Raw genomic sequence first — 23723 nt, 5'->3', positions numbered from 1 at the left:
ACGTAAGCACGGAGACACGGCCAGCACGGGCTTCCTCGCCTGGCGACTGCCCGATGGCGGCGACCTGCAGGCTGCCGGGTTCGCTGAACTGGGACCTGCGTGCGGGAAACGAACGTCTGGTTGGGGTGCGGTGCTTGCCCTTCAAGGGGTTGCAGCGGGCGGAACTACTGAGCGAACGAAAAGAAGAAGGGGGGGACAAAGGAAACAGATGACTGATGAGGTACAACACGAAATGACGAAACTGGCGGAAAAGAGACACTTCTAAGGGTACGGAGAAACGAGTAGGTTGAGGGGGAGGGATGGAGGGAGAGAGGAAAGCATTTTGATGGAGACGGTGTGGAGAGCTTGTGGGATAAGGTTTCCTAGGCAGCAGTTACGCCTGGCCTTGGTCGACCGAGAGCTGGCGAGCGAGGCCCGTCTCGGTCCAAGAAGGCCATCGGATAGGCAGGACATGCTGGGGTGGATACATGTGGTGATGGTCACCATCCTCTTGGGTAGCGCTGGTCGAGATGCTGGCGTTGCGGGCCACAAGCACTGGCGTCGGTCTCGCAGCCTCGGCCGGCCCAGCGTTTTGCTTGTGCCGGTCGGCGTGGCGGGTCGCCGGGGGCGCATGCGGCTTCCTCCCGGCCCGGCCGACACAGCGTGGAGATGGGAAAGGGACCGGCAAGCACGGTCCGGGGGGGGGGGGGGGATGGTCGTTGGGCATACCGGCCCTGGCCACCCATGCAGCAGCGAAGGCCGCAGCCAGCCCACGCTTGGACGAATGGACACAAGCGAACTGGACAGCTCGGGTGTGCGGACAAGGGCCTCAGCAGGGGAAAGGCAGACTCACACAGAAAGAAAGGACGCAGGGAGGGAGGCCGGAGTCGGACAGCACTGGTGGGGGCGACTTACGGGAGACGGGGCGGGCTAGTGGCGAGGCCGGGCGGGCAGCATCCCGATGACGCACGCTTGTGTGCGTCTTGCTGGGGCGTGGAAGGCGGTGGTCGGTGGGCTTGTGGGTGGTCCAGTGGCAGCCCGGCCGGTGAGTGCGTGGAGGTGCTCGTCGGGCCAGACGGAGGGTGTGTTGGAGGGCGGCCTTCCAGCGGGTCGCACCGTCGAGGCTGGGCTGGGGCGGGCGGCTGACGACCGGGGATCGCTGGAGGGTTGCGTTGGAGTTGCTGATCCCGATCCCTGCTAATGCAGTCGGGTGGGATCTGCCATGCAAGGGTGCCGCAAATAGAAACTCCCTAAACATCCACCATGGGTGGGTGTGCGGCCAGGCAGATAGTACAGCAGCAGCCGGCACCAGGACACTGGGCACTCCACCCCATCCAGAGCAATCCTCAACACATAATATGGTCGTGTGTGTATGGTTGGGAAGCAATCACTTGGATCTGCTTGTCCACAACATAGATCGCCATCCTTGTTGATGGCTTTTCAGTGTGATGATTGATCTCATCCGGCCTGGCACCTCCTCGAAAACCCCGAACTTAGCACAAGTCCCCCGCCTGCCGGGGGGCACGGCGCGAAGCGCCTCTTTTTTTTTTTTTTTTTTTTTGAAGAGTAAAGAGGCTCGAATATGTAAATAGAGAGAGTAATCGTAGATTGCATAAGGAAAAAAGGGAAAACCACAATGTACTAGAAATACAAGGTGTTTATAGTATACATTATGTAAGAGACAATGACAAGGAAGAGTGTGAGAAACTGTGACTGCTTGTCGAGACATGTCGTGAGTGTTACTCATGACGCGCATGTAGTGAGACGTAATCCAAGGTTACGTAACGAGCTACAACAAAGAGTATCCTATAAGGGGATCATGGCTTATGAACGAGTGATTACCATGTGTAGGTTCTTATTGATTAGATTCATTTTTCAGTCCTCCCTTCCGTAGAAGGGTTTCACTTGAGCGGCCGCATACCGACGCTTCAAGGATGCTCCGTCTATGTAGTTCTTCGAGTGAAGACGACCCGCCTTTCTCCTGACCTGTTATCCGGTAAGGCCCGCTCCATCGAGGCTCGAAGAGCTTGCCCCACTGGGTCTCTAAACTATGATTGTATGCTAAGACCAATGATCCGGGTTCCAAAGGCTGACGAACGTTACTCTTGGTGTTCTTGCTTCCAGCGACTCTCCCCTAGTTTCTATCAACTTTTGGTGAGCCTTCTGAAGAGTACCCTCGCGTGTGCTGACAAAAGATCACTTGTTGTTTGAATAGATTCCCAATCTGTACCCAAATAAGTTTCCATTTCCAGATCTACCGGCAAAACCAACGGCTGTCCGAAGAGTATGTAATTCGTAAGGAGAGTACCCTGTTGTCCGCTTTGTGGAGATCCTATCCGCAAAAAGTACCAAAAGTAAGTAGTGCTTCCATTTCCACACAGCTTCACCAAACAATCCTTCAACGGCTGATGCCCCCGCTCAACCATCCCATTTGCCTCAGGATAGTATGGGGTGGTTATCTTAATAGTAGCACCTTTCTCTTTCAAAGCATCTTGTAGATTGCTCCCAAACTCTGATCCCCCATCAACAACTACAAGCAATGGCATTCCATACCTATAAATCCAGTGTTTGAGAAACCATGCCACAATCCTAGCTGCCTTAATCTGCTCCAAAGGGACAGCCTTGACCCACCCTGAGAGATCGTCTCGCGCAACAACGAGATACTTCCACTTTCCAGCCTTTATGTGCACAGTGTCCAAGCTAACTCGACCAAAGATGGTTGATTTCCCAGTAGGTTTCTTTAACTCCGCAGGTTTCAAAGTGCTTCTCTGTTGACAGGCCAGACACAATTGCACCCATTTTTTCGCGGCGTTTTTCATTGACGGCCACCAAAATCTTAATTTCAATTGTTGGTAAGTCTCTGTTATTCCTCTATGTCCCAAGTCCTTGTTGTGGTGAACAAAAGAAGTCACTGCGTAGAAATGTCAGGACCTCCGCTGCTCCAAGATGTTTCCCGGGTAAAGTTGGGTGATCTGGGAAACTCCGCTCCGCTCCGCAAGTACTTGTAGGGGCACCACAATCAAAAGAATAAGTCAAGTAACGTATAAATAACCGCAAAGACAAATAGAAAAGCCACAATGAACCGTAAAATCTGCCATAAAGTACACAAAAGACAACTCTGCAAGTCAAAACAACTCCGCCGCAAGTAGTCATATCTCCGCCGTAAAGAATCTGTACCAGAGTAACCAGAATGAAGTAAAAAGTCCATAAAAAGAAAACAACCTAAGATGATGGATTGATGGGAGGGAAAACTCCCCCCCCCCCCTCCGTACAAAAGGGAAAAACAATTTGAGAAAGAAAACCATCCTCCTCTGCCCGCCTCTCACACACGCCATCCACCAAGCCCCGCTCCCACAACCACGCACGTCATCCGCTGTGAGAACTCCTTTGGGACGGGTGGCAGTTCTGCGAGGGGGAAATACCAGTTATAATATTTCAAAGATGTAAGAAGCTTTTACAACTGTTACAGGTGGTTTGAAAGACCTGCCCCTCTATGATACTACACAAGAGCTATCACAACAAATTTATTTATTGTTGTGGCAAACTAATGATAGAGAAAACTATGTGCAGCAGTCTCTTATCAGACCTAGATCAAACTTGAATTCAGCAGAAAGTGGATTTTGTAAGGGAAATGGAGTTAGATTGGTTTACAGCAGCCTTGAGTCAGATAATGGAAATGAGTTGTAACATAAGATATGTTTTATATGGTTTTATATGTTTGTGATATGAAAGTGGAGATGAACTGATGCAAGACTTCTGAGAGAACTGATGTTTATATGTGAACTATTCAAAGTGTCTTTGCCCTCTTCCTTAACCTTCAGTTAAGAGCACAATGGGTTAAGATCACTTTGACTTGTTAAGAGCACAATTGGTGATGCTGGCTACTTGACTACTTATATAACCTCTGAGGCATGAAAGATTTTGATGGGCAACTTGATTGAGATCACACTGCTGGATTTATGTGGATGAGGCTTGTAACTCTGAGTGAGATGTGTGTTCTGGTTAGGATTGCCTGAGTGGCATGCTGAAACTGAGGAGGGAAAATCTCCTCCTTTTATAGTAAAATGTGAGGGATTTTTGCTGGTGGGGATCCTTGTGAGGGATTTTTGCTGGTGTGACCACCATACAGGTGTCCATGTGGTTGTGGTTGTGGTGCCCATATGGTGTCCACGTGGTTGTGGTTGTGGTTCCCATATGGTGTCCACGTGGTTGCGGTGGTGGTGTCCATGTGGTGGTGTCCATGGAGCCTACAAAGTTATGGAGGTGTCCACAGGTGGAGCCATGCTGTGGCACGTGGGTGGAGCCAAACAACAACCCTGGAGGTGTCCACAGGTGGAACCATGCCATGGGCAGAGCCAAACCACGCCACTACATACACTATAAATATGTCCTTGAGTCTAATTCTATACTATGTACTATCAAAATATCCCTACAGTATGTAATTATGCTTATGGACACAGTATAATACTAGTAACTTTTGACTGAGTGCAGCTAGCCTAGTGGTTCCAGTGAGTGACTAGGGGTTAAATGACCTGTAGAATTCAATTATGCAATAATACATCTAGAAATATGTCTCCTTCTCAATAGTAAACTGTGACTTTATGTGATTTGATACTTGAAACACATTTGGCACACCACACCGCCCATTCCGCTCTCAAATAGATCTTCTGTCAACGTCTCCGCACGTCATCACCCACCGTCGGACTCTCCTTGCCCCTGTCTAGCCTTCAATGCCGCCTCTGCCCCAGCTACGCCCGCTGACGTAGCCCGCTTTGGCTGCCACGGCTTCCCCCGGTCACAGCCTATACTATCCAGTCCGCGCCGGCCTGCTTAAGTTAAGTCCAGCTCCGCCGCCGCCGCGCCGTTGACATAGCCCCATGCACCGCCTCGTGAACATTTTCCGCACTGTGCCACTCCGCGCCAGCCTTGCGGAATCCGCAGCCCGCAACCTCCGCAAACCCGTGCGGACAATTTGGGTCCCTGACCTGGTTTTAGCATCACATTGTGTAACGCATGCATGATCTTCCTTTGTGTGTTGGGGTTACTAACTACCACCTGAGCAAACAGTTTGTTTTTCCTCTGAAGGTAACCCCCGGACATAAAAAAATTTGGTGCTTTATGTTTAACCCTTGCAAGATCCTCATCCAAACATCCAGGAGGAAAATTCATGGTCTGTAAGTAGTATTCTAGTAGCCCCCAGAATCCAAGCTGTTTAGCAATAAGATCTACTGATCCTTCCGTACTGCCGACGCAAACTTCCCTAGTTCCAAACCCGGGATGTGGCTTAATCCACTGCTTGTCCTTGTCAAAGTCCTGGCCTATTTCTCTAGAATCCGGCGGTCGCCGAGAAAATCCATTGGGCATTGTAAATGTTTTACCGGGTACATGGATTAACGTGAACAAAAAGAGTTGGATAAGGCAACCCAGCAAGTCATTGGCCCATTTGGCAAGTCCGGTGAGTTGATCATTTTGATTAGACTCTTTGAATCCACTAATAGTTTGAAATTCTGACCCCACAAATGAGTCTGAAGTTTCTTTAGGATCTTTGCAACACCACACAACTCCAGCTTTGTTTGAGCATACTTGGACTTGGTCGGGGAGAACACCACGGATTTGTACAGTACAGGGCAATCTTGTCCTTCTTTTTCCTGTGTAAGAACCGCGCCTGCGGCTATATAACTAGAATCTACTGCTAGTTTAATTTGTCCGGCCTCCTCGCCGTAGTCCAGCTTTTTTAGTGTAATATCATAGCCTATAAGGCATTTCAATTTTTCAAAAGCTTCCTGACATGACTGAGTCCACAACCATTCCGCGTCTTTCCCGGTCAATTTCCTAAGGGGAGCGGCTATTTCTGAAAGACCTGGAATGAAGATTCTGACGTAAACACAAACTCCAAGAAAGCCCTGACTCCCGTTGGATTTTCTGGGATGGGCCAAGATTCCACTTTATTGAGCTGTTTCTTTGCAATCTTCCTGCCTTCCTTACAGAATACATGTCCCACCAGATCCAAGGCAGGAACACAGCAAGCAAAATTTTTACCAGAAATAGTAAGGCCTGCTTCTTCAATCCTAAACAGAACTCTTTCCAAAATGATGGCATATTCCCAAATAAATTTTCTGATCCCAGGATTTTCAGGTAAAGTTTCTTGACTGTAGTCTGACTTGGGCCCTTTGATACCTCCATCATCAATAAAAATCCCTACATTATTTGGAATTTCCTCTTGAAGGATCCACATCATTTGGGCCTGGTAGACTGCTACTGAATTTGTGGCTCCCTGTGGAAGTCTGGTAGGTTGGAATCTACCTAAAGGTGTTTCAAATGTAGTAAGTGGCCTTGATGCTGGAGCTAATTCTCTTTCATCATACCCTCCCATAATATCTCCTAGACCATAGCAGGCTCTACCGGTAAATGAATCAATCAATTCTTCATGGTTTGGAGGGAGTCCAGCATCTTTAATGGTAACCCTGTTGAGTTTTTGGAGTTGATGGACAATTCTGAGCTTCCCATCTTGCTTTTTGACACAGAAAACATGGCTGAAGTAGCTAGAACAGGAAAGTTCATAGAGGCCAGTTCTTACTCTTTCTCTAACTAATTCCACCAATTGGTCTTTAATTTCTCCAGGAATAGGGATTGGTTTTTGCTGGCAAGGCTCATGCTGGATGACAGGGATTTTATAAGGCTTTCCATAGGTATGTTTCAGAAGTTCTCTTTCATATTCATTAAAGGCCAGGGCTCCTTGTCTGAGGACAATCACATCTTTCAGCAGCTGAAGTTCTTGAGGTTTGAGGAAGCTTGATGGGCCAAAATTGATGAACTTTGGTAGGGTTCTCTGGAAAGTGTTGGAGTGCATAGTGGAGAATTAAGAGATTGAGGCATAGGTGTGTTGACTGGTTTAATTTTTTTGGTGGTTGATTTATATTTTGCTGCTGATACAAGTTTCTCCTCTTCTGAATCTTTAGGCACCTCCCAATTCTCTATTCCTGGAAGGTGCCATACTCTAAAAAATGAATTTTGGCTGAATTAACATTTTGAGGAAAGGTGGTTTCATACTTCTGATTGGAGGGGTTCATTATAGGTACCAGGTAAGATTGGCCTGCTTTATTTATGGATAGTGATTCTGATCCAGAGTCTAAGAATTTAATGGTTTCTGACACATCCACTAACCATGGTTTTCCCAGAATTGGTTGAACAGTTGCAGATGAAACCCAGAAATGAACTTCTTTTGTAATATGGCCTACTTTGACTGGAACATTTTCTGCAATACCAAGAATTTCACTTTTATGGCCTCCAATTCCCCTAAGCTTCATGGGTTTCTGAGTGATAATCAGTCCCATTTTGGCTGCCAATTCCCTGGGGAGTAAGTTGACCTGAGAACCATTATCCAAAAGAGCCTGGATTTGTTTTCCATTGATGCTGACAGAAATACACCCCAATGGACAAGCATAATGTGAGGGGCCTTCTTCCATTGGTTCTTCTTCTTCCTCATGATGGCATCTGTCTCCAGAGTAGGCTACATTTACTGAATTCGTTTGTTCAATTGGGATCTTTTTAGGTCTTATCCTCTTTTTGAGGGTTTCTGCTGTTCCACTGGATATGGCCAAGAATTCTGCATAGGATAACTCCATTTTTTCTTCCAAAAGCATTCTGTTGACTATATTTTCTTCTGCGTCTGGAAATTGAAGGGCCAAAGGTTTTTACACATAAGTTCTTCTGGCTGGTTTTTCTTTGGCAACAGGGGTAACAGGATCTTCTGGGGCTTTGATCAGAACCTTCTTTGAAGTTGGTGGTTTGTATTCCTTGGTTGAGGAGGCTGGCAATTCCACTGGATCATAGTCATCTTGCCTGGCAATCTCCAAAATTCTTTCATCATCCAAGTCCATGAGTTCCTCCTGTTCCTTCTTGTTCTTCTTGGTAGCTGATGGGGCCTCTGTGTATTCATTTCAACTTCTGGTCCTTTTCCCTATATCACAATCATAGCTGGCCTATTCTGGATAGTCCATTTCTTCAAGTTGGCCAAAGGATGTTTGAGGTATGTTGGCAGGTTCTTCTTGTTTGGTCTGAGTCCCAGGAGTCAATTTGATTACTCCAGGTTATTGTCCTTTGGCCTGGTGATATTGGTCTACTGCATTCTTGAAGGTTCTGGTCTCCAGACCTTTCTTCTTTCCATAACTGAGAGTTGTTGGACTTCCCTGTGGATATAAGTGAGTAGAGTCTTGGTATCTGGGGTGATTTCTCCTCCATATTTTGAAACTAACATTCTGTTGTCCCTGTTGAGTTCTCTGGTGACTGTGACATCCAATTCAGGGCTGAGGGCTTCCAAGAGGTATTCCCTATGTTCTTCAATGGTGGTGCTATATCCCATTCTGACCAGGTAGTGGGTGATGGCTTCAAATTTAGTTCTGAAAATCTTGAAGTGTTCCAGAGTCCTGATTACTCCTTGATTGACAGCAGAGTTGACCAATTTTCTGAGGTCCTGTTTAGTATATTTGACCAAGGGGAGAGAAGATCCAAATCTGGTAAGTATTTCCTTTTTGAGAGTTTCCCAGCTGGAGTTTTCATGGCCTCACATCTCCTCTACTTCATCCTTTAAGGATTCTCCATGGATAAAAGAAAGAATTTTGGTGGCTAAATCCTCTGGGCTGGCTCCATCAGTCCTTCCTGCTATTTCATATCTTCTAATGAATTTTTTTATGGGCATGTTGGATCCAGAAAAAAAGAGTTCTTTGTCCAAGGGTTTGATTTTAACTGATGGCCTGTCTCCTTTGTAGTACTTGGGCATGACTGGCTCTTTATCCAGAAAGTGAGTTCCAGAGGTCTTGGGCAAATGAGTTCTTGAAGGGATGGGTCCATAGCTTCTGTGAGTTGTCCTGGGTTCTCATGCCACAGGTGAAGGGGGAGGTGATTCCATGGGGGGAAGGGGTTCATCCAGAGAGATGGGATCCAAAACTGAACTGTTTGATGAGTCTTATTGTTTGTTGTCCCTCATAGGTCCAGGATTGAAAGGGGCAGGTCCACAATTTCCAGAGTTGAGGGGTTGTTGAGTTCAAGGTTGTCCAGAGTTGACAGGTTGTCCAGAGTTTCCAGTAGGTATTGATCCAAGGTTTGCTTGTCTTGAAGATCCTATGAATGGGGGTATAAGAGCATCTCTAACGGAGCCGCGACTGGGCGTTTGGGGGCAAACTTTGGCCGCCCGGGTTCCTTTCTTGCGCGCTAACGGACCCGCAGAACGACCCTGGGAACATTGCTGGGGCAGTCAAACCCGCAATCACCTGCTGACTTCTGCGGGTCGCCTCCCAGCCGCAATCGACCAGACACACCTCCATCCACTCGACTTCATTGGCAAAGACGCTCGACACGGTATCAACAAACGCACCAACTCCTACTCAAAGCTTGCCAAGAAAGAACAAAATATGTATGCAATGATAACCGGGTCTGTTCCGGTTGCTGAGAGGAGCAAATACTCCTCTCAATTACCGGCTCTCTTGGCCAGTCATCAAGAGCAGCAAACAATCACCTTGATGACCGATTCTCTCCGGTCATCGAGAGGAGTAAATACTCTCCTCAATGACTGGGCCCGTTCCGGTCATTGAGATACGTGCTGGTCCTCTCCAGTCATCGAGAGGAGTAAACAACTCCGCTCAATGACTGGACGGTTCTCTCCGGCCATTGAGAGGTGTATAACATAAGATAACTCCTCTCAATGACTGGTCCGCTTGCACACTACAACCTGTACCTCATATCCCATGTGGGTTATCTGGTAAAAACACCAGGATATTTGGTAAAAAAACAGGATATTTGGTATCAGTATTTTTTCCTTTGTCTGTGGCAACAACATGTCACAGACAAGTCACAACATGTCACAGACAAGTCACGACATGTTACAGACAAGTCACAACATGTCACAAACATTTCACAACATGTCACAAACATTTCACAACATGTCACAGACATTTCACAGCATGGCTAAGACATTTCACAGCATGTCTAAGACATTTCATGCATCTCACAGACATTTCACAGTATGTCACAGACATTTCACAGTACGTCACAGACATTTCACAGTACGTCACAGACATTTCACAGTATGTCACAGACATTTCACAAGATGCTCAAGAGGCTTCTGTGTGTAGCACCTTGTGAAATGTCTGTGACATGCTGTGAAATGTATGTGACATGCTGTGAAATGTTTGTGACAAGTCTGTCACATGTTGTGACAAGTCTGTCACATGTTGTGACTTGTGTGTGACATGGTGTGACTTGTCTGTGACATGGTGTGACTTGTCTGTGACATGGTGTGACCTGTCTGTGACATGTTGTGACTTGTCTGTGACATGGTGTGACCTGTCTGTGACATGTTGTGACTCGTATGTGACATGTTGTAAATTGCCTGTGACACATTGTTGCCACAGACAAAGGGAAAAAATGATGATACCAAATATTCTGTTTTTTTATCAAATATCCTGGTGTTTTTACCAGATATCCCATATGGGATATGAGGTACAGGTTGTAGTGTTGGGTCATTGAGAGGAGTATTTCCTTTGTTTGCTCCGGTCATCAAGATCCAATGACCAGAACGTTCTGGTCATCAAGATACATGCGTCCCGGTGACCAGAACGTTCTGGCCATTGATGTACATGCATCCCAATGGTATGTTATACTCCTATTGATGACCAGAACAAGGGGTGGTGCTGGAGGAGTGATCTGCCTGTTGGATTGCGGGTTGAACTGCCAGTCCGTAATTGGAGCTGAGCCGCGACTGCTGTGACATGTGCTCGCGGGCTGGGGAACACAGGCCAACTGCCCCCCGGACCGTTGGAGATGCTCTAACCATCTGTTCCAGAACAGCTTTAGGGATGAATTAGGAATGGGAATTGGATCTGAAGTGTCTGGCCATATTTAAGGGTTGGTTGTTAAGAGAAGGAGGTGGGGAGTTGTTCTGTAAGCTGATGATATGGTTGTTAAAAGTAGATAGCCTAAACGATTGTTCTGAAGAATTTGATGAAGGTATTTTTTTGAAAGAGGTAGTTTTATAAGGTGTTAAAAGTATATATTTAAAGTATTAAGGTCTGTATTTTGTTAAGTATAGTTTCTATGAATTCATTAGCTAATCCTGTAACTATATTAGACTAGGAAAATAGAAGTAAGGAATGAAAACTAAAGATCTTCAGGCCAATTTTGGGACACCACTTGTTGCAATACTCTTTGGGGAATATAGCTGTGAGAGGGATGGTTGCTTTGAAGGAGCTGCCTCTCAAGACTGGGAGAGTTTAGAGGACAAGATAAGAGTATGGACTCTTAAAGATTTGATGTGGCTAATGAAGTTTTAGGATTTAAGTTTTCAAGGGGATTTCTGACAATACTAGGATTCTGAATAATTCTGAGTTATCTTTACGGACTTACTTTGTGCACTGCAAAAAGCTCTTTGCGCACTGTGCAGTGCGCGCAGTCCCAAAACACTTCGCACACTGCGGGTGAAGGAGACAATTTTTTCAAGATTTCTTTTGACGAATCAATAGACAGGACTTGATTGTCATCTCTGAATTTTTTGGGAGTTTTTTGAAGCATCCTTGTATGCAGAAAAACCCTATTAAGAAGAAAAACAAGTATAGTCCATTGGGGACTTGAAATTCATGTTCCTGCATGCTAAAAATTCCAAATAATGTATTGAATCATGATTTATATATATTTGATTGTTTCAGAAATTTTTGGCCCCTTTGTGCAAGAATAAGGTGTTGAAAAATTGGACAATTGCATCACGTACCTGGGCACATTGCAAGTTTTGATGTGAAATTTTGTAATTCTTCAAAGACTTGTTCTTGCACAAAGTGGCCAAAAAGTTCTGAAACAATCAAATATATATGAATCATGATTCAATAAATTATTTGGAATTTTTAGCATGTGGGAACATGAATTCCAAGTCCCCAATTGACTATACTTGTTTTTCTTGTTAATAGGGTTTTTCTGCATAAAAGGATGCTTCAAAAAACTCCCAAACAAATTCAGAGATGACAATCAAAGTCATGTCTATTGATTCAAAAAAAATCTTGAAAAAATTGTCTCCTTCACCCGCAGTGTGCAAAGTGTTTTGGGACTGCGCGCACTGCACAGTGCGCAAAGAGCTTTTTGCAGTGCGCAAAGTAAGTCCGTATCTTTATTTCTTGACCAGGGATGTAATCTTGGCAATCTGATAGGGAACAACCAGCTGGTCAAATAGTGACAGACTATATACAAAGTGTGGGAGGGGCTGAGTTGTGGTTGTGAGGAAAGATGAAACAGTGGAAATGTTCAATCAAGGGAAAGTCAGAGCCATAGAAAATTCTGGCAAGTGATGGAAGGAAAAGAAAAAAAAAATGAAACTCATGATGAAAACAGGAACAAGCCAAACTAGGTAATGCCAATGGTTTCAGCTACCCCCAAAAGAGTCATAGGAAATGAGCAAATCAGGGGAATGGAAAATATGCCTTGAGTTTCACAGTTTACCAAAGGGGGACATTGAAACAGCTAAGAGAATTAGAGATATCAGAGGGAAACAAGGACTTGGGAAGAAGAGAGGAGGGGGGCAGAAATTATTTTACCCTTAAGGGGGATTTTGGTGTTTTGTCCTATATGGGGCTTGAGTCATGTTTGAGGGGTCCTAGACTTGTGATATTTGTGTGATTGGTGTGTATCTTGTTGTTGAGATGGTCTTGAGCATTCAGGACTGGCATACCACACCGGTATAGCCAATCATTGAGAGAGCTCTTGATGACCGGTATAGCCAATCATCAAGGGAGCTCTCAATCAACGGGGTAGCCAGTCATCAAGAGAGCTCTTGATGACCGGGGTAGCCAGTCATTGAGAGCTCCAGTCATCAAGAGAGCTGTTGATGACCGTCTCAATGAACGGTGAGCCATTCATTGAGATAGCTCTCAATGACCAGTATAGATGATCATTGATGTTCTTGATGACTGGTATAGCTGGTCATCAATGTTCTAGATGGTTGGTATGTGTAACCGGTCATCAATAGCTTTTGATGCTCTTGATGACCGGACAGCAAGTCATTGATAGCTTGAATTGCTCTCAATGACTGTTTTGATGGCGGGTTGTAGCTGTTCTAGGCTTGTTGTATTATTTGGGTTGGTGAGTTTGGTGGGGGGGATGAGCCAGGATGAGTTGCTATTGAGTTGCTAGCGGGTTGCCAGATGTAGCAACCCAATGTTGATTTTTACCTCCAGAGGCAAAATAGAAACTGATTTGCCACCCTGGGTGGGTGGTGTTTTTTGGGTTTGGGTTGGTAAACGCGGGATAGCAACCCGGTTGACCTCCCCGGGTGGAGATGCTCTTATGCACCAAATGCATGATGAAAGCGGCCGTGTGAGCATTTCCGCCTACACTATTACCCATTAGACATTCCATAACACTTGCCCATATAAGTCACCAAACTGGCAACTCCCCTTTCCAATCTTTTCAAAAGCCTCACTCATCTAAGGCGTTTTGGGTTGTTGCTCAGTTTCTATCACATTGTACATTCTATCAAAAAGGGTGTACTTGCTCAGGCCCCAGGGAGAGGAGCATAGTTACTTGGTTTCTTATAGTTCTATGTTCTATTTATTTCCACGTCTTAATTCTTAATTTTTTATGATGTTCTTTTTCTTATTTATCTATCTCAATCACATCGCGGTTCTCAAATTAGTCTTTTAAAATATTGACAATCTCAACCTATGTGAATCTTACAGTTCACTCTTTTATATGATGTCTTTGTTTTCATTGACACTTTCTTTTTATGTTAGTATACTGATTTATTAAAGGGTTTGCAATAAGACATCATCAGACTACAGGAAACTACAGGATTCATGGATCTTGCGCCAATGGAGCTTTTACCACCATTAGTTCTCAGTGGTTTTCTCAAAAGCAAGCTGTGGTGCACTTCAGGATGTAAACGGGTTGGGTTTGGGCCGTAAAAATGTGCCCAAACCCGACCCAAGCTTTACTTGGGTCGGGTTGGGTTGGGGCAAATTTGTAAATAGGCTGTCCGAACCCAAACCTGACTAGGGGTGTGTTGGGTTTGGGTCGGGTTGCCTTGGGTCCGGGCCAGCCCAAGGCTTTTTGCGCCGATGGCCACCATTTTGACTAATTTCAATATTTTAATTGTATTCTACCATACACAAACTGTATGATAGCATGTGCATATACAAGGAAAGGGGGGATGATGAGAAGAAAGAATTTTATTTGAGTACCTCCACCTCATCTTCATTTTCTTTGATGATGTCAAAGGCATAGAGGCCCTCCTTGCTTTTGATCCAGTCTTGCCCAGTGACAAGAGCTTCAAGAGTGTTTGGTTTTAACCTGCTTCAATAGTCGCTGAGTACTCAGCCGCCAGTTGAGAACGCTGATTCCAATGCAATAGACGTCATTGGAGCCATCAAAATTTCTTTGGCAAGTGTGGCAAGGAGAGGAAATCGGGCAGCGTTGTCGGACCACCAGGTGAGGATTGCAAATTTTGGTGAGTCAATTCCAACTGGTGGTTCCTGAAGGTAAAGGTTGAGCTTGGCTGTCAAGGATGAAGTGTTGATGGTTTTCTTAGAAGCAAGATACTTCTTATAGCGCTCCCACTCCTTGTCTTCAGCGCTAGTTTGAGTGTTGTTCTTTGGTGGATCAGGTTCACAAGTAGCATTAGTGGACTGATTGTGAGTTTCCTTGGATTCAACAAGCTCGTTGAACCAAGCATAGAGATTTTTTTTGATTTCATCTACACCGTGTTTTGCTTCGATCGATCCCACTTCGTTGGAGAGAAGAAACTCAATTAGCTCCAACTTGCACCAAGGGTTGAATACAATGGAGACAGCGGCCAATTCCTTGAGTTTTGACTAATATTTGTTGTATTTTGATTGCATTGGCTGGACTAGCTTGCTGATGTGGGTGGGGCTATTTTCAACAGCGTCCTTGAGATGTTGTTTGATCTTTTTCATGTACTTGAATACAATGTGCGCAGTTGGATAATGGGTCATCCCAAGCTTTAACATGGCTAATGGTCGCAAAAAAGGAATCATTGACTTAGTGACATGAGATACACTTAGAAATGAAAAGGGAAATACATACCTGTCTTGAATATTGACAGAAAGTCACACATCACCGATATTTCTGCCCACTCGTTTGGACGGGGGCAATAAGAGAAGTTGGAATCTTGCATTGATAAGGTTTCAAATGCTTTTTGATAGGGTAGAGCTGATTGGAGCATTTCATAAGTCAAGTTCCAGCGGGTTGGAACGTTGACAGATGGGAGAGCTCGCTTTTTCATCTGAACTACATTGATTGCCTCCTGGAATAGTTGCTTGCGGGATGGTGTGCTCTTGGTGTAACAAACCCTGTCTTGTATCTTAGTAATTGCCTTTGAGATGTTCTGAAGTCCATCCTTCACAACTAGATTGATAATGTGTGCGCAACAAAAAACATGGAAATACTTTCCATCCAAGGCTGGGGGAGATTGGCTGCAATCCTGAAGAATTGATAAGAGTCAATCTACAGCCGTGTTGTTTGCGGCGGCATTGTCAAAAGTGATAAAGGCCACCTTATCAATCAGTTTCCATTCGACAACAGTTGAGATGAGCTGATCAGAAATAGCTAAGCCGGTGTGGGGAGAAGTAATTTCTTTGAAAGATATCAAGCGCTTGTTGAGGTTCCAGTCGTCCGAGGTGAAATGACAGGAGACTACCATGAACAAGGACTGGTTAGAGAAATTCCATAGGTTGGTGGTTAAGGCAACTCAATCAGTTTTTTCCACTTCAGCCAGGAGCTTTGTCTTCATTGATGTATACATCTTCATTACGTCAGTCTTCACGGTACCGCGGGAGAAGAAATTAAACCGTGGCTGTAAAGAGGCTATGAACGCTCAGAAAATCGGATTATCAACCAAGTTGAAGGGTTGCTTGTGTACAACAATCATCTTGATCAATAAGTTGCAGGAAATTTCTTGAGAGAAATTCCAAGTCGAGGCTGACGTACTATCACCAAACTTCAGTAGCAATTGCTTGTGCTTGCTGATGTGGGAGCTACATCGCTCAAGGTTGCGCCAGAGGTGATTGGTTCCATTGGAACTTTTCCCTTCCATCTTGAGCTTACATGCCTTGCACACTGCATGGACGTCGGGCCCTGGAAAAGATCAATTAATGTTAGCTTTGAAACAGGATGAAGTTGTCATACATGGCAAGACTATACTGACCGTTAACTTCCTTATTGAAGTGAGTCCAAACATCGCTGGTAGTCTTTTGTTTCTTCTTCTCTGGAGCTGTGTCTTCGTTACTGGTGGCCGTTCTGCTTTGGTTGGCGAGTTTCTGTTGTGAGACATTAGGAGTTGGGGTGGCCAAATCTTTGGTTTCAGTGCTAGACGCTTGGGTTGGAGTTGGACCCTGGGAGGAAGCGGAAGGTTCCACAGCCGGTGATCGTATACATTTCGTTGCTCTGGTGAATCTTGCCATTGGGGTGTGGGTCCTAGGAGATGTGGAAGCCGGAAAAATCTTGAGCTTAACAAAGCCTCCCAGTGAGGCAGCCCCGCAGGGTCTCTGTCTCACAGAGAGGCTTAGCTGCAAAAACCTGTATCTGGCCTGAGACCCCAGGAATATCAGCCTGTATCAGGCTTTTTTTCACTTTTTCCGTTTTTGTAACTCAACCGTCAGCCCGCTGAGGCTGCCCCTCAGGACTTAAGAAGTGCTCAAGAGTGCACTTCTTCTGATACAATTTAGGCCTTGTAGCTGCCAATATAAGGCTTGATCCTTGTGTTTGAAGTTTTCAAACACCGAGAAAAGCGGACCATATTGAGAGAACATTTTTTTGTAAATACATGTGGCTTTGTATCAAAATCTGTTTCAATCTATTGAAAGGCAGTTGAATACTGCATTCTGTAGAGACTGTAAAATGAAGATGTGTCTGGTGAGAGTCGAACTCACGACCTCAGCTATGCTGAGACACATACTAGAGTGCTGCCTTTACCAACTAGGCTACAGATGCTTGTGGCTGCCAGCTGGGTGGTTGGTTGGTAGTGCTCATGGGTCGATCTGACAGCCCTCCATACTGTGGTGATACATCATGGTAGCAGACTAACAGACAACTCAACACATTCTTGCTTACATCAGCAGGAATGCGTCTCAAAAAGAGGCCCTTTTCAAACTGCTCTCCAGGCCATGAACCAAGTGCTATCAGCCTGTGACTGCCGCCAAATTAAAGAGGAGAAGCAGGCCTTTCTTTGATATCCGGGGCGGGACTCATTTCTTTTGGGAAGTGGGGTTTTTGGGGGCACAAAGTTGGACACCTGCAAAAACTAAGAGCTGTACGCGGGGCTCTCACGCCAGGAATCAGGGATTCCATGCAAGTCCCTGCCTGACGGGAGGTTGCACTTCGTGCGAGGCGCTTCGCGCCGCGCCCCCCGGCAGGCGAGGGACTTGTGCTAAGTTCGGAAAAAGCTCAGAGAGACCATCAGAAGTCAATATCCCCTGGTCATAGTCGGGGACTCGGGTCAAAGTCGGGCTTTTGGGTCGACCCGAAAAAGGAAAAGGCTTCCCAAACCCGGCCCGAGAAATTTACCAGCCGGGTCGGGTCGGGTGCGGGTCAGTCAATTTTCTTCCAAAATGTGTCCGAACCCGACCCGCGACCCGTCGGGTCTCGGGTCGGCTTCGGGTTGGCCCGCCCGATTACCATCCTGAGGTGCACTTCCTCTGTAGGGCTAGGCCTCTCAATGAGGGTGGAGCCTGGAGGTGACCAAACTTCAGGAAGTCTCTCTTGGGCACGAAATGGCTGCATCCAAAGGATGAACTTATGAAGTGGGAGGCAAGATACATGAGATTGATTGTTGGCAACATGATATACAAAGGCGCCTTGTGTTATTGTCCAAGTAATCACATAACAAATGAAAGAAAAGAAAAAATGAGAGCGGCGTGGACAAGAGGCGTTGGCTTTATTTTCCAGGTACAACGATGCAGTTGCTAGACACAAGCTTGGGCTCGGCGTCCACTGCTTTCTATGTACAACAAAAATATGTCATCAGAAATGGTGAGGAAAAATCAATCAGTTTGGAACAAGGACCCAAGTCATCAAAGCAATTTCAAGACTGATGCTTACAATCTGTAGGATTTCAAGGTATACAAAGTCGCGCGGACAGGAAAGAGTTGATTCGTGATTAGGCAAGCCGCCGTGAACATTTCGAAAGATTTCACGAAAAGATGTACTTACGCCATCGAATTTAAACGTTTCTGCCAGGCAGCAGTAGTTATTTTTCATGTCGGTTTCGATGCAGTTGTAGTCGAAATCCGAATTTTGGACCTTGTTTGCGGCAACAACTGTTTTCCCCAGATCCAATCCACGCAATTCCACGAACCAAGAATGAGTAAACAATCCACTGTCCATGCTCATAGACGGTTTCAAAGAGGAATCCAATACTTACAGGAAAATTTTTTGGGGTTTGAATTTTCGATAGCCTTTCCGCATGCTGCCAAGAGATGTTTCGGGTCCGTGGCTTTTGCCGGTGGAGTACAACTGAATACAACTTTGGTGAGCTTATCATTGGGAGGTGCCGCCGCTTCTGAGAGCTGGCAAACCAGGGCGATGGTGATAACTATGACTGATGATGCTAAAAAGTGCATTGTGCGGTCGAGGGACGGGGATCGATGGGTTTTCGGTAATGCAGACAGGAGAACTATAAGCAAAGGATGGGTGTCTAAAGCCACAGGCTAATGTTCAATTTGTAAGCTATTTATGTGATTGAGGATTGTGATCAAGGATGAGATCGAGGATTGTGATTTAGGATTGAGGTTGTGGGGTGGGAGCGATGGAGTGACCAGTCATATCTTATTTATAGTCTACTGGCGGTCTGGTCAACTTGTATTTTGCAGCTTGACCGGAATTTGGAAAAGCTTGCGGTGCCAACTACTTCTAACCGTTTCCAACCATTTTCAACGTCTTGGCCGAAAAATTCTTGTCGGCCACAGCCGAATACAGCTGGTATCCTTTCTGCTTCAGCCACCCCCTCGCTTAGCTACTTGATTTCCTCCCACCCCGGGCGTAGTAGTAAACACTTGTGCGATGAAGTGTTCTATGTATGTAACACTAATCCCCACCCTACCTGGGCGGAGCGGTAAACATTTGTTGCATTGCGCCGACCGGAGGGAGTGGAGGGGAGAAGCCGTCCCGCAGGGACCCTCGGAAGCTCTCTGGCCCTGCAGGACGCCGTCCCCTCTCCACTAACATAGGTGGACTTGGTTAAGTTAGCCACTCCCCATACACGCGTCACAGCCATTGGATTTCCTGCGATATTTTTCTTGTAATGTTCATAGGTGCCACGGCGACGGTGCAGGGCGCCAGCGACCATGGTCCCTGGTGCGCCACAATTATCCTAGACACCCGTACCCCAGGTAATCGGAGATATGTATCGCCAGCGGTGACTGCTTGGCGACGCCTGTGAGGCCGGTAGCCAACTCCTCATCCTCGCGTGGGCTACCCTGGATGGCGCCATTGGAGACCAGGTCAGCATGGCCATTTGGGTGTCACAGTGGCGATGCCATGCCCAATTTGGTGTCTGGGGGTAATATGTATGCCTCTCTGTGAGACAGACAACCTGCGAGGCGTCCTCACAGTGAGGCAACATGTGCTCGGGCTCAGGTGGTCTCGGGACAAACAGTCACGTAAGCCTTTCGTCTCACTTGGGGCTCCGTGTCCTAACAAGCTGGGACTGTACTCCTTCAGAGCAGGGTTGTTAGAGCCAAGTCAGATGGGCGCAGGACAGTTACGAATTATCTTTGAATGTTGTGCTTCCACGCGCCCCCAATAGAACTGAAGATGCTTCATTTTAGGAGGGCAAGCAGTGGAGGGGTAAATAGGAAAAACCTGAGCCTTGATGTTATTTAGTCTCAACCAACAATGGCCAACTGAAATCGATGGCTAAGGATTTTGCAGCTAGTGACTACATCATTCTCGCCATCGGATGATTGATAACTGCGGTCGATCTGGCCGAGTCGACTGGATAGATCAGGGTTAGTAGTAGCACGACTATAATCGAGCTCGTTGTTATCAAGGTCTTCCAGGCCAGCATCCGAATCTTCAGCAGGCATCAGTCCGTCGGATTGTTGCTCTTCTTGTCCGTTATTGGTATTCCGATAACGGCTCCGCTCCCGTATTTTGTTTGTCTATCGCTCGCCGTAGTTTCTCGATAGGAATGATTCGACTATTTCAAAACCCGGCAATTGTGTCCATGTGAAGAACAATTTATCCGGCTGAAACATCTCCTTTTTTTTGGAAGCCTTTTCGTTAGAATGATCGCGGTAAAGGGGAAGGCTAAACACGCACTCGATTCTTGAGTTGAGCGTTTTCTTCCTCCAGCAACTCATCCCGATCAAGTTGTAAGCGATATGAGATGGATCCGGAGATCGGTCTACTTGCGTCCACACACTTCTCGAGGTTCCATGTCGTCGTTGTGATTATACTTTCGATAACGCCGCCATCTACACCGCATTCTCGCATCCGGATGATTTGACTTTCAATCGCTTCTCGCCCCATTGAAAAGTTGCTGTCGGATGGGCACCTCTATATGAGTTATGACGTACTTACAAAACTCTTTCCAGCGAGCCTGGTGGTATGCACACCCAGAGAGCTCAGCAGTGCAGCACGATATTTGGCTACTTAAGAGAGAGAAACTCTTTTTTTTGCGCACCTGTTGCCTAAAACCCGGACATTCCAGCTATGTTGTAGCTAATTAAGCCTCTCGAACGAAGAGTCCTGGAGACCCTAACTTGCTCGAACTTAACACAAGTCCCTACCTGTGCTCGCGCCCCCGCAAGCAGGAGGGACTCGTGCCTCATGTCCGACATTTGGCCTGAGGCTGCCCAGCCAAATGGCCAAAAAATCATTCTAATCCACATATCACCGCATACCCCTCAGATTTCTTCACAGCCTCCAGTACCATTAGAATCAGCTCCTTGTTGTACATGTTACTATGTATCCCATCAAAGTTGTATCCTCATCCCTTGGAAGTAATTGTGATGTAAAAAAGCTGCCTTGGGAGGTCTGGTGAGCCAAAATCGTGAGAACCTGGCCAATCTTGACCAGCAAGTGGCCCGATGGGTCCATCACATTGCTCAGAAACAGCCCTGGCAAGAATGGCTGCTGAGCAGCCAATGTTTGTTGAGAATACTTGAAAAAATATGTACAAGATAGCTGAGATCAAGGGTACAACATGGTCAGCTGGGATTTGGAGTAAAACTGTAGAGCCAATCATTCAATAAATGTAAATACAAAATTGCTCATTTTCTTCAAAAAAACTTGTCAGCCTCAGGCCAAGAATCCAACCTTATTCCTAAGCCTCTCCTTTGGAGATGCAAGCTCAAACTTGGCTATGTAATTCCCTCCTTGTTAAAGCCAAACTTAACACAAGTCCCTCCCTCACGCCTACGCTTGGGGGGCCTGAAGGGCCCGCCTCCCAAAGGGAGGGACTTGCACCTAAAGACGGCTTACAAGGGGGAAAGCTACCAGCCAAATGGCTGGGGAGTGATCTCATCCCACTATATCCCCCATTAGCCTTTAGATAACCATCTAGCCCTTGGCACCATTAGAAGTGCAAGGCTCCAAAGATTCTTAGCACAGCTTGAAATTCCAGAATAGCTCCATCCCTTGCCAATAATCTTTCTGTAAAAAAATACCATTGCAAACAATTCAACCCTTTTGGGACCGGATATCCAAATGGATAGATCTGGTGGTAGTTACATACATAAGTATCACACAGTCTTGCACTCATAACACAGTTCAAAATCAGATACTATGTATTTACCCAGCTCAATGTCTCAATAAACCATGAGAGGGTCTGTGAACCAATGATCCAAACGGTTACCGGTCTGTCAATCTGTACTTGGCAAAAACCCAAGGATTGGCTGACTGCAACCCGCAAGCAACTGCTCATTTTGAGCCAAATCACTCCAAAAAGGCAGTAAAAGATGCCTGAGAAGCAAGGCTACAACTCTGTCTATTTGGAATCACTTTCAACAAGATTGGTTTTATTCAAGGAACTTTTGAGTCTAAAAATTGCAAAAATTACATGAATTTCTCAAAGTTCTCAGGCCACGCGGCTGAATTTGGGTGTAAGCCTCTGGAACCCCCGTTTGAGAGGCTTTGTTAAGCTCAGAGCAAAGCAACCTTCGAAGGAAGGACTTGTGTGCTATAATGTACCTGAGACCTAAAGGCGTAACCCGGGGTTCCGGACGGGCTGAGGACCTCATCCCAAAGCACAGACCCCATGAAAAGCGTGGTTTGGGGCATGCCCGGGGTGAAGATCCCAAAAAAAAAATAGAAGTGCTGTTCTGCAAGCTTTAACAAACTCCTTGATAGAGGGGCGAGCCCCATTATGTACCAAGGTCTGTCGGAGGCACAGCGGCAAAGGACCTGGTTAAATTTGGCTGCTCCAGCTTCTTGCTGGCCTTCATGAAATATAATTTCACATCTCAGTGCACTTTTGTGGCTATTGTTGTATTTTTTTCTTGGTTTATACCTTGCTTTCTAGTCTTGCAACTCTGATGCAAACACATGTATCCCAATAAAAAACAAAAAAAACTGGGTATTTTTGTTTAAAATTGTTTTTGGAAAGGGACAAATGTATCATCCCCGCCCTGTAAATATGTATTTTGTGATGGAAGCATGCACAATGGTAAAATTTCGTACAGAGAGAGAAATAGTCAACATATATGTGTTCAAGTACAAGCATCACTATGCCGTAGTTGGCTACATATAGGACTATAGGTATAAGCATATCTATGTCTTAACAAAATACCCCGGGTGCACTTGGGGAATTTCAATCAAATCCCAATATCTGAACCCCGTGGTCACACACCATGAAATGCCCTGGGGAGGGCACTTTGGGTTACAGCCTTGCATGGATTTCAATCACCTTGACCCTCATTGGGAGGCCTACCCAGGCAAGCCAGCGGGAAAAACGACATAAACAAAACCGGATGTAAATGCGGGGAACTGACTGTATTGCGGCGCAGCAGGGACAACGTTTTCGGGTCATTAAACCGGGTGAAAACACGGAAAGACTGGAGTTTTTTTTCCTCTTCTTGTTATTGAAGGGGTTTGAGCCACTGATTGCTTGGAAGATGGTGTAGCTGCTGGTGCATAAAAATCTCTCCCTTGGTGATGGGATTGATCTTGAGTATTGGCGTGCATTTCAAGACTATGAACTGTGATTGGCTGAGGCCTTTTCTTCCCGTTAATTGTTTGGCTAGCTGGATAATTGTATCAGTTTTGGACTCTCCGGACCGGAAGAGTTTCCGGAAATGAAGTAGAATGGGAGATCCAATGGGGGGGTTTTGAAAGAGGAGCTGGGAGATTCAAGCTTGTTGCGGGAAGTGAGACCGGGAAGAAAGAATGCTCTGACTGGATGATGAATTTCAGATCAGAGGATCAGACGACAACTAGAGAGCCCCCCCAACAAGATCCAAAGGGGGCCTATTATAATCTGTGGCGAACAAGATCATATGGCAGGGCAGAACAACGGGACATGGTCAGGAAAAACAAAAATCGGCCAAACTTTGAGGAAGAACCGCTCTAGAGCTATGGATGGTATCTAGTTGAGTTCTGAGTGCTTAGAAGGCGTTGAATACCAGATTGATGAGAGTGCTACAGCTGAGGGAGAACGGTTTGATGAAAGAGTAACCAGAGAGCTGGGCTGTCTGTAAGTGATTATTGAAATTAAAGGTAGTGAGGGAGTGGTAGCTAAGTGTAAGAATCCCCGG

At 45.9% G+C, this 23723-nt stretch overlaps 4 protein-coding genes across 4 annotated transcripts; all 4 read right to left on the bottom strand.

Moving 5' to 3' along the window:
* Positions 1 to 373: 373 nt before the first annotated feature.
* PtA15_15A84 (uncharacterized protein) lies at positions 374 to 1237 on the bottom strand (the record flags this gene model as incomplete). The annotated part of the gene is made up of 2 exons (XM_053163739.1): positions 374 to 754; positions 833 to 1237. The coding sequence occupies 2 exons, from the start codon at positions 1235 to 1237 to the stop codon at positions 374 to 376; spliced, it is 786 nt and encodes a 261-aa protein (XP_053027248.1).
* Positions 1238 to 17905: 16668 nt separating this feature from the next.
* PtA15_15A83 (uncharacterized protein) lies at positions 17906 to 18590 on the bottom strand (the record flags this gene model as incomplete). The annotated part of the gene is made up of 3 exons (XM_053163738.1): positions 17906 to 17968; positions 18181 to 18287; positions 18392 to 18590. 3 exons carry the CDS (start codon positions 18588 to 18590, stop codon positions 17906 to 17908), a joined length of 369 nt encoding a protein of 122 aa, XP_053027247.1.
* A 1263-nt stretch (positions 18591 to 19853) lies between these two features.
* PtA15_15A82 (uncharacterized protein) lies at positions 19854 to 20054 on the bottom strand (the record flags this gene model as incomplete). Its single annotated transcript, XM_053163737.1, has 1 exon — positions 19854 to 20054. The coding sequence occupies one exon, from the start codon at positions 20052 to 20054 to the stop codon at positions 19854 to 19856; it is 201 nt and encodes a 66-aa protein (XP_053027246.1).
* A 75-nt stretch (positions 20055 to 20129) lies between these two features.
* Positions 20130 to 20499, bottom strand: PtA15_15A81 (uncharacterized protein; the record flags this gene model as incomplete). Its single annotated transcript, XM_053163736.1, has 2 exons — positions 20130 to 20228; positions 20290 to 20499. 2 exons carry the CDS (start codon positions 20497 to 20499, stop codon positions 20130 to 20132), a joined length of 309 nt encoding a protein of 102 aa, XP_053027245.1.
* Between the last annotated feature and the right edge of the window lie 3224 nt (positions 20500 to 23723).

The sequence above is a fragment of the Puccinia triticina genome, chromosome 15A (genome assembly GCF_026914185.1).
Source record: "Puccinia triticina chromosome 15A, complete sequence".
NCBI classification, from domain to species: Eukaryota; Fungi; Basidiomycota; class Pucciniomycetes; order Pucciniales; family Pucciniaceae; genus Puccinia; species Puccinia triticina.
This window is presented reverse-complemented; position numbering and strand designations above follow the sequence as displayed.